Source organism: Puntigrus tetrazona, chromosome 16 (assembly GCF_018831695.1).
Source record: "Puntigrus tetrazona isolate hp1 chromosome 16, ASM1883169v1, whole genome shotgun sequence".
Lineage (NCBI taxonomy): Eukaryota > Metazoa > Chordata > Actinopteri > Cypriniformes > Cyprinidae > Puntigrus > Puntigrus tetrazona.
Window position 1 is genome coordinate 7,517,096 of NC_056714.1, and position 15,969 is coordinate 7,533,064.

Here is a 15,969-nt window from a genome sequence, read left to right on the forward strand (position 1 = left end):
CAGCAGCCCCCGGAGCAGAGCACAGTGCTTCATTATCTGACCGTCATGGCCGGACCTCGGCACTAATCAGCGGCCGTCAGCCGAGGGTGCTTCACCTGAGAGAGAGCACTACAGCAGATCACAGCTAAGCACTCTCAGAAAGGCTTGCCGTAATGCAGTGACTTCCTGTGACCCGCCGGATTGAAGCAGCGATTAAACAGATGCTGACCACCAATTAAAAGGCTAATGTACTCCAGCGCAATATGTCCCAGCACATCACTAGTGGACACTACCGGCCTGGAGGTCAAGGCTCAGATGGCGATCAGGTAATACGGGTGGAGCGCTGCACACAGAAGGCTTGTATTTCAGTTTAAAGATATGATATGGCAGCCCCAGAGCTCTTATAGTATTCATGTACAGTGTGGGAGGTTAACCGGCGGGTCAGGTTTCATGACTGTGTAATGAAGGTGATACGCTCTGGCTTCAAAAAAGCTACATTTTTAGGCGGCCAAGTTTAGGCGGCTGCATAAAATAAGACGACATCAAAGAGAGATGTGTGTAATCAGCAGCACATTAAAGTGAAAGTTGAACTTCCAGCTCTTCTGCATTTAAACTGGGCTCGCTCCGTTGATCAGACTGAATGTGATGTGGAAATCTCTACTTACCTGAAGTGATTACACAGTATCTGATCATGCGTGACTAACGAAGAGGCCAGCGCTCATCATTACGTTATTCTCATTAGTGTTCACTAACACAAGCATCACTCCAAAACCCTGAACGCAAGCACTGTGTGAATATATTTGTGCATCTGCACACCTGTCTAAAGGACGTTTTCTCTGTGCATAAGAGCACAATTATTAGTACTCCAGAACCATTTTCTTCAGAAAGAGTCAATTTTGTAAGTGAGACGGGAAGGTCTCTTTCACTCTCACACCACGCTGATCGGTCCTCTCCCGTCTGACAGGTGCTTCTGCCATTTCAAACGCCGAACACAGGCTCCATAAATCACACATCTGCTCTGCTAAACACCTCTAATGCTGCTAAATGACTCCTCAGAAAGAGTGTCAGACAGCCGCTGCCGCAAGCTCCCAAATCACACAGTCATTTACCAGCGCAGCGGAAGCTCTCCACTCACAAAAAACACTTAAGAGCCAAGAAATGGAGGAGATCTGGCAACGTCTAGGGGATGTGTTCTGATAAGAACAGGAAAGTTCTAGTGTTAGCGCCTCTTAAACCACCCTGTGATGAGCTGCTGAGTTTTAAGAAGACATGCGATTTCAGCTCATCTGTCTATATATGAAGTAATCTCTCCATCCCAGGTGAAAACCACTTTACCTCATTCTTACAGAGCATCTGACGCAACACGAGCACCTTCCAGCTACCTTACCAGCCGCTACAGAGATGAGCGAACACTCTCTGCTCTTGAAGCAGAAGTCACGAGAGATTGTCAATCTCTTGAAGAAAGAAGTGCAGAAGTGATCGTGAACTCGTGCTCCACCGCTTCCCGTAAGACAAATAGACGACAAAGCAACGACATGCAATTAAAAATACTTGCTGAGCATGTGGAAATGAAATAAAGACAAATAGTCCAATGATGGAAATCAAATTAGCACATAAAAAGAAATAACCGTCCTCTAGCACGTATACAAGCACACCTACATTTCTAATTAGCATTTAATTGTTATTTCTTTTCATTTAGGGGGAAAAAATCATCACTTTTTAATTTGAATGTAACAGAGCATAAACGTAACCTATACATCGGGGGACAAAATTACAACCTCAATTAACCCTCTGCAAATTAAAACTGCTTCTCCCAGCACTTCTCACAGCCGTCTGAGGGATTACGAGTGTCCTCAGCATCTGGGGCTCAGAGGGGGAACGCACGGCATTCTGGGTATTATTCTAGAATGATGGGATCGAATGAGTCGCCGCCTTTGAGCTCGAAATCAACCTTAATGATTCAGGAGACAATTTAGTACAATAATCACACTAAAACTCCTACTTATTTGTACACTATTCACTACAAAAAAAGTGAGATCACCTGAATGAAATGAATGTGGAACACAAAGTGAAAATTGAAGAAAAAGTTAAACACTGTGGTCCAAAAGAGACAGGCACACATAGATGCACTGAAATGGGTCCTACGGTTATAATTAGGCATTATAATTGCATTTAATGCAGCTTGTTCTCCCTGTCAGATGTATGTGCTGCTTAAAGCATTTGAGATATGCTTTCCTGAGTGCACAATTATATCTTACGTTTTATCTGATTTTAGCAATGTTTTTTGTTTGTTTGTTTGTTTGTTTTCCTCCCAAGCAAATAAAAATTTAAATTTGTGTTTTTTCCCCTCCACCTGATGTTGGTGTGACGCTGCACCGCTTGTGTATGTGTAATGTTTCATCTGCTGCAGAATCTTAACAGTGCTGTCCAGTCAGTGGTCAGTGAGAGGATGAGGACGCACCTCCAGGTGTTCCAGGATGTAGGGTGGGTTGGTCATGCCCAAGCGCAGCATCGCTCCGTCCGGGATCTCCTTCACCAGCTCCCAGAGCAGAGAGGGCAGGTCCGTGCCGATGTCCCTGCCGTACGCGCCTGTGTCCTCGCTGGTCAGCCAGATCTCACACACCCTCTGCAAGACAAGACCAGTCACGCTCATCAGACAAAGACACGCAATAAAGACAATTACATACCACAATTATTGAGTGGAAATGGCTTAAGATGTGAAAAAACAGACCTGAACAAGCAGGACAAGATCTGGGATGTTTCTGAGCTGTAAGTGTAGTAAAAAGCTCACTAGACTTATTCACAGGACTGTTCTTCAGAGGACAGGTGTCGTTCAGAACACAGATAGGAACCAGTTCAGTCTCAGATATGCTCTACAGCAGTATCTCAGCCTTCACGTGTTCTCCAGAGCCTCATCAATCTTACACGCTTTCTTGCACTGTGAGAGACTTCATAATGACTGCTTTGACCGAACATTATCACCCGGTTGAGAAGCTTTCAAGGTTCATCCCATCATTTCATGATCCCGAATCGAACCGAAGTGACATGATTAGTAAAGCCATAATGAGATTTAAACGTGAAAAAGAGTTTGTGTCCACGCTAATAATCGAAGTAGGTGTTGCGTCCAGATCAAGGCCATTATCAGTGGCTCTGATGGGTGTCCTTCCTTGGGTTATTAATATAGTGCCAGAAAAGGTGAAGAGAAGGTTAGTGCTTCCTGAACATCAGCTGATCATCATAAAGCCCTTGTCTCTCAGCAGCTAACAGATGATTCAGCATCGCTTCATTTAATCACAGCAGACCAAACCTCAGAAAATGATTGAACCGAGTCACAGGGTGTGGATCACGCTAAACCTGACAGGACTCAACTGTGATATCTCAGACATCAAAATCCAAAGATGGTGCTCTTCAGAGTCTGGCTAACTCTACTCAAGTGTTTACAGTGAAATCTGAGCTTGGAGCACAAAAGCATTCGTAACAACACAGGTATATTTGTAGCAATAGCCAACAACACATTATATCTGTCAGAATTATCCATTTTTGTTTTATGACAAAAACAAGATATTAAGATCATGTTCCATGAAAATATTGTGTACATTCCATACTGTAACTATATTAAAACACCAATTTTAATTAGTAAAATGCATTGCTAAGGACTTCATTTGGACAAATATAAAGATTGTATCTTGACCAAATACCAGCTTTTTTTCAGCTTTTAGATGATGCACCAATCTCATTTTTTTTTTACCCTCATGACTGGTTTTGTGGTTATTGTATGGTGAGCCACATCACGTCTCTAGATCAAATGGCAGAGAACACGACCCAACTAGTCACCTAACACACTCCTAATGTTTAATGGCCACAGTGAATGTGCAATAACATTGATGCTTTAGCTGGGCCGGGTCATGGCACCACGGGACAATCTAATCACGCAACCCCACAAAACATACTACATTAACCTGGCGGGGTGAGCGGCATAAGCATGTGGTGAAAACAGGATGAGCACACACCTCCCAGCGCTCTCCATCACCCAGACCCTGCCTGATGTCATCACATACGGGCCGCTCCTCTTTCCAGCAATAAAGAAAAGGCATGTGAGCGAGGCATGGAAATGAAGCATGAGGATGTGTGTCGTTTCTGGAAACAGCTGCCCTGCCTTTCCTGCACTGAAGCTCAACTCAACCCTCTGTTTGTCCAGCTGCGGAAAACCCAGGGTCAGGGTGATCACAGCGCTAGAACCAGGGTTTATCATCTTAACCTCAGGCTCTGAGAGGAAGAACACTTCAGAGAGGATCAGGTCATTAAACTGCACGATAGAGCGCTTCAGTAAATATGTCCAGAGAAAATAAAGCTAAATTGTTAATCGGCTTTCACACAGACTTGTTTGAAGCTGAGCTTGGCCTGTAAATAATTAATGACTTGTAATGATCTTAAAGTGATGTTGTACGAACAGAGAGTAGTGATTTCATTCAGCTCAGAGTCTAAACGTTCAGTCCCACCTTAACCAAAAACCCCTGGCCCATTTACTGCTGACCCGCCTGGACGTTTGCTGTTTGCCATCATTAGTGCTTTGGTTAACCAGTGTTTCTCAGCCAACACTGCACATGATCAAACTCTTCCTAATCGATATCACTTAATAGAGACTGAAACAGACCTGAAACAGATGGGTCAGATAAGAGCCATATCTGAAAAGTGTGCTTTGTTGGTTTTTTAGTAATAATAAAAACATGGGAAAACCTCTTAAACATCTTATCTACCACTTATATACTTATATACCAAGATGGCGCTGTTGAGTTCGGCTGCCGTCCACGACCGCTCCTGCAAAACTTTTTGTTTTTCTTTTAATTTTTAGTATTTTGGACAGTCTGCGCGGTTTTCTTTATATAAGATGGCTATTATTACATACGACCGAGCCACTCTTATATCTATTGGTGTACAATGCACCCAACTTTCGCCGCTGCTTTTAAACCCGGACCCATGCTGGCGAGCGAGATCCTGACGAAGACAAAAGGACGCGACCCGCACCGGCGTCCACGAGGGAAACGAGCCGGCGTCAGGAACAGGTTGAGGCACGCTCACACCGCGCCCCCTACCTAGTGTCCTGTTAGCCAACGTCCAGTCTCTGGAAAACAAGCTCGATGACCTCAGGGCAAGGATCAAGTTCCAGAGAGACATTCGGGACTGCAACCTCCTCTGCTTCACCGAGACATGGCTGAACCCAGCGGTACCGGACCACGCCATACAACCGCCGAGTTTTTCTCCGTTTACCGCATGGACAGAACAATGGAGTCGGGAAGACACGGGAGGTGGAGTGTGTCTGATGGTGAACAACCGCTGGTGCGACAAGCGCGAGCGTTGTTCTTCTCTCACGCTCCTGCACACCAAACCTGGAACTTCTGACCATCAAATGTCGCCTTTTCTATCTTCCACGGAATTCAGCTCGGTCATAGTCAGCGCCGCTTATATTCCACCTCAAGCGGACACGGACGCTGCAATATGGGATTTACACGACCACCTCACAACACACCAGTCACAACACCGGGGCCGCACTCATTGTGCTGGGGATTTTAACAGTGCAAACCTCAAGCGCGCACTGCCGAACTTTCACCAGCACATCACCTGCCCCACCAGGGGCGAAAGGACACTGGATCACTGTTACACACCCTTCAGAGACAGCTACAAGGCAAAATCATGCCCACCGCTTGGTAAATCGGACCATGCCGCCATTTTCCTCGCACCTGTTTACAAACAGAGGCTGAAACAGGAAGCCCGGTACAGAGGGAGGTGTCACGCTGGACTGACCATTCGTGGCCGCCCTGCAGGACGCTTTGGATGACGCAGACTGGGCCATGTTCAGGTGTAGCTCCGAGGACGTCAACGTGTTCACGGAAGCGGTGGTGGATTCATCGGGAAACTAGCGGATGACACGGTAGAGAAAACCGCCATCAGGACGTTTCCCAACCAGAAGCCGTGGGTAGACAAAACTATCCGCGACTCTCTGAGATCCCGCCCGCAGCCTATAATACGGGGGATTGTCAACGGGGATATGTCTGAATACAAGGCTGCGTCATACGGCGTGGCGCAGAGCGTAAAGGAGGCAAAGAGGCGCTACGGGAGGAAACTTGAGTCACAGTTTCAACACAGTGACTCTAGGAGCCTTTGGCAGGGACTGAGAAACATCACGGACTATAAAACGCCAACCTCCAGAGTGGAGAGCGCGGATGCTTCTCTGGCAGACGAGCTAAACACCTTTTATGCTCGCTTTCGAGGCTGCAGCTAATCACGCTAATCACGCTTAGCGCCGCTTAGCGCATGATGAACAGCACGCACGCCGAGAGAGCCGGAGAGAGAAATCGCGTTCACCATTTCGGAGCACGACGTAAGGAGGGCATTCAGGAAAGTGAACACCAGGAAGGCAGCAGGACCTGACGGCATCACAGGTCGGGTTCTGAGAGCCTGTGCTGACCAGCTAGCACCGGTGTTCACTGAGATATTTAATCTCTCCTGAAACAGTCTGTAGTCCCCTCGTGTTTCAAAGAGTCCATCATTGTTCCTGTGCCAAGAAACCTCAACCATCTTGCCTTAATGATTACCGCCTGTAGCTCTGACGCCTGTAGTGATGAAGTGCTTCGAGAGACTCGTCAGAGACTTCATCACCGCATCACTACCGGACACACTCGACCCACTACAGTTTGCTTACCGCCAAAACCGGTCCCACGGAGGATGCCATCACACACCTCCTCCACACAACCACAAGCCACCTGGATTTTAGGAAAGGGAACTATGTGAAAATGCTGTTCGTGGACTATAGTTCAGCGCTCAACACCATAGTTCCCTCCACGCCACCTCGGTTGGAGGTCCTGGGACTCAGCCCATCCCTGCGTCACTGGATCACCAACTTCCTGACCGACAGACCACAAGCCGTGACGGATGGGAAAACACACCTCATCCTCCTCACTCTCAGCACTGGAGCCCCTCAGGGTTGTGTTCTGAGCCCCTGCTGTACTCGCTGTACACACATGACTGTGTGGCCACTACAAACTCCACCACCATCATTAAATTTGCTGACGACACTGTCGTGGTGGGCCTGATCTCCAACAACGATGAGATGGCCTACCTTCAGGAGATCAACAACCTGGAGAGATGGTGTCAGGAGAACAATCTTCTCCTGAACGTCAGCAAAACAAAGGAGTTAATAGTGGACTTCAGCACGAAGCAGGTGCGCTCTTACCATCCCATCAAGATCGACGGGACCCCAGTGGAGAGAGGACAGTTTCCGTACCTGGGTGTTCACATCACGCAGGACCTGTCTTGGTCCTGTCACATCAACACCCTGGTGAAGAAGGCCCGGCAGCGCCTATACCATCTGAGGCGCTTTAAGGGACTTCAGACTCCCATCTCAGGTGCTCAGGAACTTTTACACCTGCACCATCGAGAGTGTCCTGACGGGAAACATCACCTCCTGGTTTGGAAACAGCACCGTGCAGGACAGGCGAGCCCTTCAGAAGGTGGTGCGGTCAGCTGAGCGCACCATCCGCACTGAGCTCCCTGTGCTGCAGCACATCTACAACAAGCGGTGCTGTACCAGGGCCAGGAAGATCGTGGAAGACCTCAGCCATCCCAACAATGGACTCTTTTCTCTGCTGCGTTCAGGAAAGCGCTGCTCCCTGAAGGCAAACACAGAGAGAATGAGGAGGAGCTTCTTCCCGCAGGCCATTCGGAGTCTGAACCAGAGAACACCCAGCACCTAAATACCGGAATTCCCATGTTTACCCCTCTTTCCCCAGATACTCACCACTTACATTTGGACAATTGCACTAGCCACTTTGCACTGGACATTGCACAGCCACTTTACACTTACACTTTATATCTTATACTTTATCTTATACTTTATATTTATATTCTATTTTATTTTATTTTTTTATATTCTACTTTGCACACTTCTTTTTATATATATTTCTTAAATTTTATATTTATATATACATTTAAATTTGTTTCTATTTTGATGCTGGACGGTTGTAAAGAACATTTCACTGCATGTCGTATCATGTATGTATGTGTATGTGACAAATAAAATTTGAATTTGAAATTTGATTTGAATTTGAATTTATCTAGATGATCTAGACCAGACTAGACGGGCTGCGGTCCAGTTCTGTGACCCACTGGCGGTCTTTCTCCTGCAGCAATCATTATCATGCTTAGACAGCGGGCTGGGAGAATATTTGTCTGAATATTTACAGCAATAATGAGCTTTACCACATCATCCCTCTCCTACTCGCCGCTGTTTTTACATAATCAGCCCCAGTGTTGCTTGGCTCAATCTGCATGATAAACATCCGCTGACCGCAGGCCAGACTCTGCATTCACACACAGATTAGTTTAGTCTTCCTCGGCTCACCGTCTAAAAGACACTCACAAGGGCTCTTGTCTGATTTGGCGGGTCTGTAGTTATCGATGATGAAGCAGAGGCTCATAAAGAACACTACTGAAGCTACAATATGCCCACAATTCTCAGACACAACACAGCAAACCTGAACTGATTCTGGACTCTGATCTAGCTTCAGTTTTAGGCAATTAATGAAGTAATTACTTGAAGAACAGAATATTATCAGTAATATCATAAATTATTATAAAAAGGGGACAATAAATTATTATACAAAGATTCTTTTTTAAAATATGTCAGGAAATGAGGCTGAAAAACACTGATCTAAAATGAGAAGAAACAATTCGTGCAGCAGAATTGGGTTCAGGTTGGTTGAAGAACAGACTGTAGGAACCCAAGATGACGGTCATATCTTTAGCACTTCAGCAACGAGAACACTGAATCACAGGGAAACGTGTGTCTTCAAGACGATACAGACGCTACTGTACTGCTCACACACACACACACAGAATAGCTGCAGCAGATGAACCTCCATCAGCATCTCCAGATCCCATCACAACAAACCTGAAGACGCCCCACAGGGCCGTACCATTCCATTTTCTCTGTTACAAGCCAATTCATTAGCAAAGAAATGCACTCTGGCCCTGTAATTTGCATGAAAATTAGCCGTGATAATTGGCACAGGATTTTTAAAAAAATCTGATCATGTATGTGTGACGGCGCAGCGCATGTCCTTTAGCGTGTTTCTATTTCTTCTTATTAGATGAAAGATCATATTAGACACTGATGGGATTTAACAGTGCAGCTAACAGGCAAGAACTTTATAACTGTTATAACAATAATCTGTTCACTTCACCCAAAAATGATCACTGTTATTCTCTTCTCGTTCATGTCACTCTTTCTGCAGTGAAATATAACAGATGACGGTTGAAAACACTGAGGTCCAAACTACAGCGGAGCCAACTGATCGTTCTTCTTTGTTTCTGTGATTCAGTAAAGAAAGAAGTTTACGCAGATTTGGTGTTAAACTGATGTGTTGATTATTTAGCAATGATTTAAAATGTTGCTCATCTGATCAAGAATCCCATAACTATTCATTAATACGCATTAAATAAATAAGCCACTATTAGTCATTTAAACAAAGGAAAACATGGAATAATAACAACAGAGCTGATCAGAGGCCCTTATAGTCAGTGTCTGCTAAAGATTCATGATGACCAAGCTCTATTGTGTTGATTCATCCCTGACCTTCAGCTCTTAAACACCTCAGACTCATTCAGCCTCGCCATCATCCAGTGCAGAGGACTCTTACTGTCTGGAGAAGATTTTACTAACAACCTCAGAACGCACCGTCACGCTCATGTTTTAAAGAAACTGTGAAACAAAAGCTGTGTTTTCTAGTTGTTGTCTGTGACTGAAGACAGGAATGGCCGGCCTGGTGTATGAGTCCCAGCAAAGAACTATGGGACATTTAATTCCCTCCATTTCCTCTGTAATTTACCATCACACAGCAGAGCAGGAAATTGAATTGTGAATCATTCTCACATGTGTCCAAGAGCAGCTGAATGACAATTCATACATTTCAAACGGACGAGACATTTAAGGAAATAGAATACAGGCATCACTTGTTTTGGACAAAACAACAGTCAGAGTTTGTAGAATCTGTTCAGTTCAGTTCTTATTAGAAATCAAACTGCCTGGTTTCTGAACTGTGCAGAGCTCTAGCTGAATAATTAAGCCTACTGTACTACTCTACTGTATTTTAATGTTGGTCATTACGTTATTAGCCAAATATTTTCTGAGGTGGTACTTGGTCTAAAGGAGATCCATTGGATTAGATTATATGTTAAGATATTCAACAAATATTCATAAAAATTTCAACTTGACTGTTCATACAGTTACAGTGTTATTAGGATCAGCTGTTTATAGCCGTAATACCTAAATATCTGAACGTTGCATTACAAGCATTAAACAAACCATTTCAGTGAATTCAAGAGAATGCTGATATATCAGCCCCGTAACTGTGTGAATGTTCACTATATTCAGAGTAACCGCTGTGACATATTTCTGCTCTAAATTCTTCCTTTATTTAAATGTGGATTAACGTCTGTCTGATCATCTCTGCCTCTCTCTAGAAGCACACAAGACAAGCTCTGCATCTGGTGACTCGCTCTCAAGCTCTTCACATCAGAAGTTCAGCGCCTGAAAAAAAAAGCGACTCACAAAAGCCTGGCCTCTTCCAACAGAGGTGAGAAATAAAAACCTAATAGGATTTCTCCCCGGCTTTGACAGAAAGAGAGAGAAAGATAATAACTGAGCCTCTTGCTTCAGCTGCTGCATGCAAAGCATTGTGGGAGCTGGCTCTCCTCCCCCAAAGCCAGAGGGAGAGATCGGGGGGTAAATTAGCTGCACCCTTGACTATTCACTACCTGGAGCCAGTTCTTTACTGAGCAGGCACAAAGCAGCAGCTGCCGAGTGCTGGGCTGGACAATGGGGCCTATTAGTGGGCTTTAAATGGAGGAGACGAGCCCCCTCCACAAACCCTCCTGCGGGCCAGAGAAAGACGTGAGGGTGGGGGTGAGATCCAGAAACAACCGCTACGACAGAAGTCAGTTATCAAAAGAGAAAAACACACACTAAAACTGAAATAAAAGACATGGGAAGCCAGTCAACATAAGGTGTTTGGGGCTCATTCAATATGCATACTTTTTTGTTTGTTTGGTCAAGCAAGTGAAACTGCATCTAAATACTGAAATCTGTACCAACAGACCTTCTCAATATCACACATGATCTGACCAGGGGTGGGCCATATCTTATCGTTTCTCCCCACAATAAAAATGTCTTTCTGCAATAACAATGTTAAAATCTAATGTTAGTTGTGGACATATTTCTGAGTTTATTGCTCTGAGCCCAGTTTATTGCTAAACGAGAAGCTCCTTCTACAATCTGGAACTGGTTTGGTCACCCAAAAAAAAAATCTGATAAGTAATAAACACATTTATACAAGCCTGTTTACAAACCTACTGTCCAACAAATAAATCCTTCATTGACATGCTTTTTCTCCAAATTAACTTTGTAGCAAAGTGTTTGAAATAACCAGTTAGCACTGCATACTTTTGTATTTTATTGTATTTTTTTTGGCAATCGTTTGTTCGTAGGTACAATTTCTCAAACGACGCTCCACGACGCAATTCATTTAGTAATAAATGGATACTTTGTCCACATTAGTGATTTCCTGGAGAGTCGTCAATAGTATTCGTTCAGTGAATCATGCGTGGAGTTTCTGTGCAAGAGCGCCCTCCAGTTTCCAGGATGAATTAAACATTACCTTTGTGCTCAGTAATGCTCACATCACCCTATTTTGGGTAAAAATAAAAAGATAATCATGTTATCTAAAGAAACAGGATATCCTGATCATCACTGATAATTACCACAAATATGTTGATATATTTTTAAGCCCATATTACCCATCTCTAGTCTGCAGCACAGTTGATTTAATATGTGCTAGTTGGTATGAGAGTAAGTAGAATGCATAATTTACAGTAACACATGTTGCATAAAACTAAAGGAAACATCTGCAGTGATGTGAGAGAAAATGATCAAAACATGACGAGAGGTCAGTTCTTCGGCAGTCTGAAGATCTACTTAAAAAGACACTAAGAGTAAGACCTCGAGTGAAGAGAATCCACAGGATTCAGAAAACATGAACGCCTGATACCCAGGATCAAATTACTCAAGCTCTTCCAGGAAACGTCTCTGTCAAACTCACGAACACCACAGGCTCTGTGCACAAATACAGCATCCATAATTATTCAGGCTTCTGGCCGGACGCTCGGGCTACGTCTGACCTTCAGAGGGACTCTCACTCCCTCTGGCCCCTGTTTGTCTCTCGCTCGACTTCTGCCCACAGACGGAGAAAGGAAGCGTTTCGGGGCAAATGTCAACAGTACCAGCAGAGAGAAGCTCAGGCCGAAGGAAAAAGAGAAAGAAAGAGCGAAAGGTTTTAAGGGACAGAAGCGGAGAGGATGAATGAAGCGATCTGAGTGATTATCCAGAGAAAAGCCCTGTGCTTAAGAACAAGCCATTCTCTTCAAGAGCATTGCAGTGTCATTTCTCCCAGTTAATGCTAATGTGAGCGGAGAAAACCAGCAAGAACTTTCTAGAGCTCCTCATACAGTACAAACAGTGCAATCCTGCACGCTCTGTGTAGGTGGAAACTCCTTCAGCTTCCTTCCTGCTGAACAAAAAAAAAAAAAAAAAGGAATACAAGAATACAGTCATCTGATAAATGCGACCCACAGAGAAATCTCTAATACACATCTGGGACCAGCACCGACGAGTTCTGAGCTTTAAGGAGTACTATAAATATTTGGGATACACTTATGAAGGCTAATTGTTTGGTTTGTGTGAAGTCCCTGTGACGAATGATAAGAGGACCTTGTTTGAGTCCCTTTAGTAGTCTGGCTTATTTAATTACCTGTCACTTTATTCTTAGTGTTAATCTTCACGCATCAATATATTAATGCCTAGGGGTTAGAGATGATGGCCATTTCTCAGCTGGGAAACTACAGGAAAATAAACACACAAACATTGAAGGCTGTTTGTCTGCATTGTTCACTTGAGTTCAGATAATCTCAAACTGCAGACACAAATGATTCCATACGAATTCCTTCAAAGACTTAAACCACTATAATTAAAAAGCTAATTTAAAACAACATCTGTGAAACCACCAATTATTGAGAAACCTTCAACATATCTCAGAGTTTAATAGTAAAAATAGTAATAAAACATGGCACAAACTCTGTTCTATTTTGAAGAAGAACATTTCTCTATATATCACAAACTAACTGCAGATGAGCCACAGCTCATTATACACACTAATGCACCACCAGTCTTCAGACACATTATCATTATTAACACCAAGTAAAAGTGTTTCCTGAGAAGTTCAGCTATTCCTTCGTTCTTTAATCCAGGGATTCCCAGGCTCTTCTGTCCATCATACTGTGAGCTCAATATTTCTGTCAATGAACAACACATCCAGATATTCCTTGTTCTGTCTGATCTTCAGCTAAACAAACAACGTCACCTCATTTAGTCTTTTGCTTTGATCGGCTCTATCAGTTCAATTTGTGATCGGCCCGAGGAAAAAATGAAGAAGCTGTGATGCTCAACAATGATTTCTTGTGGATGATCTCTTACAGATGAAGATGCTGACGGAGGGCAGACGAGAGGCTCTTCCTTCGTAAGTAGGTCTGACTGTGTCTTGAGGGCGAGCGTTTGCCAGTGTGTTTGACGACGTGATGAGACTATAAATGCAAATGAGCTCTGATTAAAGTCATTGATGTGTTAATGTTTAATATTAGCTGTCAAAGAGCTCGTCCCTGGCCACGCTTTACCCAGAAGCCTTCACACCGAGCCGCCCATCTAATGAGAGATAACAGAGGCCTGTTTTTTAAAGCGCTGACCTCATTTCTGCAGTTTAATGTTATCTGACTTCATAAGACGGTTTATTCAATCACTTCATTCGTTAGTCAGTGCCCTTTATGACATTAACACACATTACACACTTTGACCTCACGTGATGCGTCTGGATCCATTTGTTCATTCTGAGGGAGTGTGAACTCTTTTGTCTCTTCTGTGAGCTCCCTCATGTTCTGTCACAATCTTCAGACTCTCTGCGTCATGTCACTATTTGGCTGTTGTTGCAGTCATCAGAACACCGAGGAGAACTTCAAAAGGTGAAAAATATGTCGCTCCGCTAAATTATCGATCGGGGCACACGCATGTGACCTCTCCACACGTTGAGATGTTTTCTCCTCAGTGTACTCGCAAATAGGTTTGAATGGAAGGTGTTGGAGCATGAAGACAACAGACCTGTCTGTGAAAGCTTGATGCGGTCGTCTCGTGCTAAAAGGCCGTCTGCAGGACCCCTGCAGCTTCAATCAGCCCTCTCTTCAGCCGTCAATACCAGCCTCGCTCCACGCCTCTCCAGCTCCTGCTAGTCTGAAATACTGCATGATGGGAAAGGGCCGTTTAAACAGGACAAATAGCCATTGAAATTAAAGTTGGCAAATGGATTAATGGTGGAATGGGGTTCTTGACGTAAGTTGTGAACGCAATGCGCTTTCTGAGCGATCGGATTTTAATGAGCTCCTCACTTCACAAACACACTGTGATGAAGAGACAATCTCTCCATCCTCACCATCCTCACTCTGTCTGTGATGAACACTGAAGTGAGCGCTACAGGCCGTGGCTCAGATTATTACCATCTTGCTGATCTCCAACAGCAGGCAGAACATACGTAAATGCTCCAGTCAACATCGATCACACCTGCACAAGATCACTTACATCCTGCTTCATCTGGGGCTTCATTTCTAAAAGTCTGTAGATTTCATCCTAAATGTGTATGTAGGCACAAAAACTAGAATTTACGTACACGCAAAGTTTCTAGATTTATAAAACCATGCCAGAATATGCACAAAAATCTCTTAGAAATCCCAGTCAGGTGAATACTGTGTGTTCATGCATCTCCACCCCAACGACTCCCAGAAATAACCATATATGGAACTTCCTATGCCTAGTTTTACTACGCACAGCCCCATCTGCATGTAATTTCCATGCATATTCCCATCCACATATATTCAACATTATCAAATATACAAGACATCAAGGAAATATATCAAGTCAAGTGGCTTTTTATTGTCATTTCATTATTGTCTGTAATTTAACTTGTACATATCACATATTTATCTTTGTAACTTATATTTATATTTGTACCTATATCCTGCACTTGCTGCTTATTGCACTCCTGGTTAGACCTAAACTGCATTTCACGTTACCCTGTACTTGTACATGTGTAATGACAATAAAGTTGAATCTAATCTAATTTCAACTACTGTACATATAGCTTTGCAGTACCTAGTGAAATGAGATGTTTCTCCAGGACCTGGTGCTACATAAAGCCACATCACTATACAAGACAAAAAAACTCACATACTGAGCTAAGACAGTGTCTTCTTAGCCACATAAAGTGCAAAACTCTAAATATATGGAGTCGAAATGCTATTTGTCATCTGAACAAACAATTTTACACTGAACAATTTATGTTATTATTAAAATAATATTACTTTACATTTTACTGGGTTTATGCTTCTGCTATTGTCATATTGTCATTAGCTCTCATGTGGATCAGAGTTCATATTTTTACTGATATAACATTGAGAATCGTGTGCTGAGGTACTGTATGCATGCATCAAAAAGCAACTTGGTTAAAACATTAGTCCAGTAGCATAAAAGTTTGCATTACACAAAAAAGAGAACATGAGAAAAATCTAGAAAACTTTTTAAGTTTAACCGGCTTCAGCAATTTTAAACCTTTCAGTTACTTTATATTTTAATAATAAAAAAAACCCTTTTGGCTTTGACAGATCTTTTAACACTCAGCAGACTGACTTCTACTAATTAGATGAACTAAAACTCTAAAACTGTTGGTTGATAGTTGAGTTAACAAGTTGGGTGTTATATGTTGCCTTACTGTGAGGTCAGCTTTTTTCTTTTCTTTTTACAGCAGCATGTAATGAATCTTCGAGCTGCAGCTGACCAGGGCT

At 43.4% G+C, this 15,969-nt stretch overlaps 1 protein-coding gene across 1 annotated transcript in view; it reads right to left on the reverse strand.

Annotated features, from left to right (window-relative positions):
* Positions 1–15,969, reverse strand: part of cdkal1 (CDK5 regulatory subunit associated protein 1-like 1) — a 176,699-nt gene that overhangs the window by 75,198 nt on the left and 85,532 nt on the right. The window contains 1 exon segment of the mRNA XM_043261055.1: positions 2,441–2,603. Within this exon segment, the coding sequence (XP_043116990.1) occupies positions 2,441–2,603 (163 nt within the window).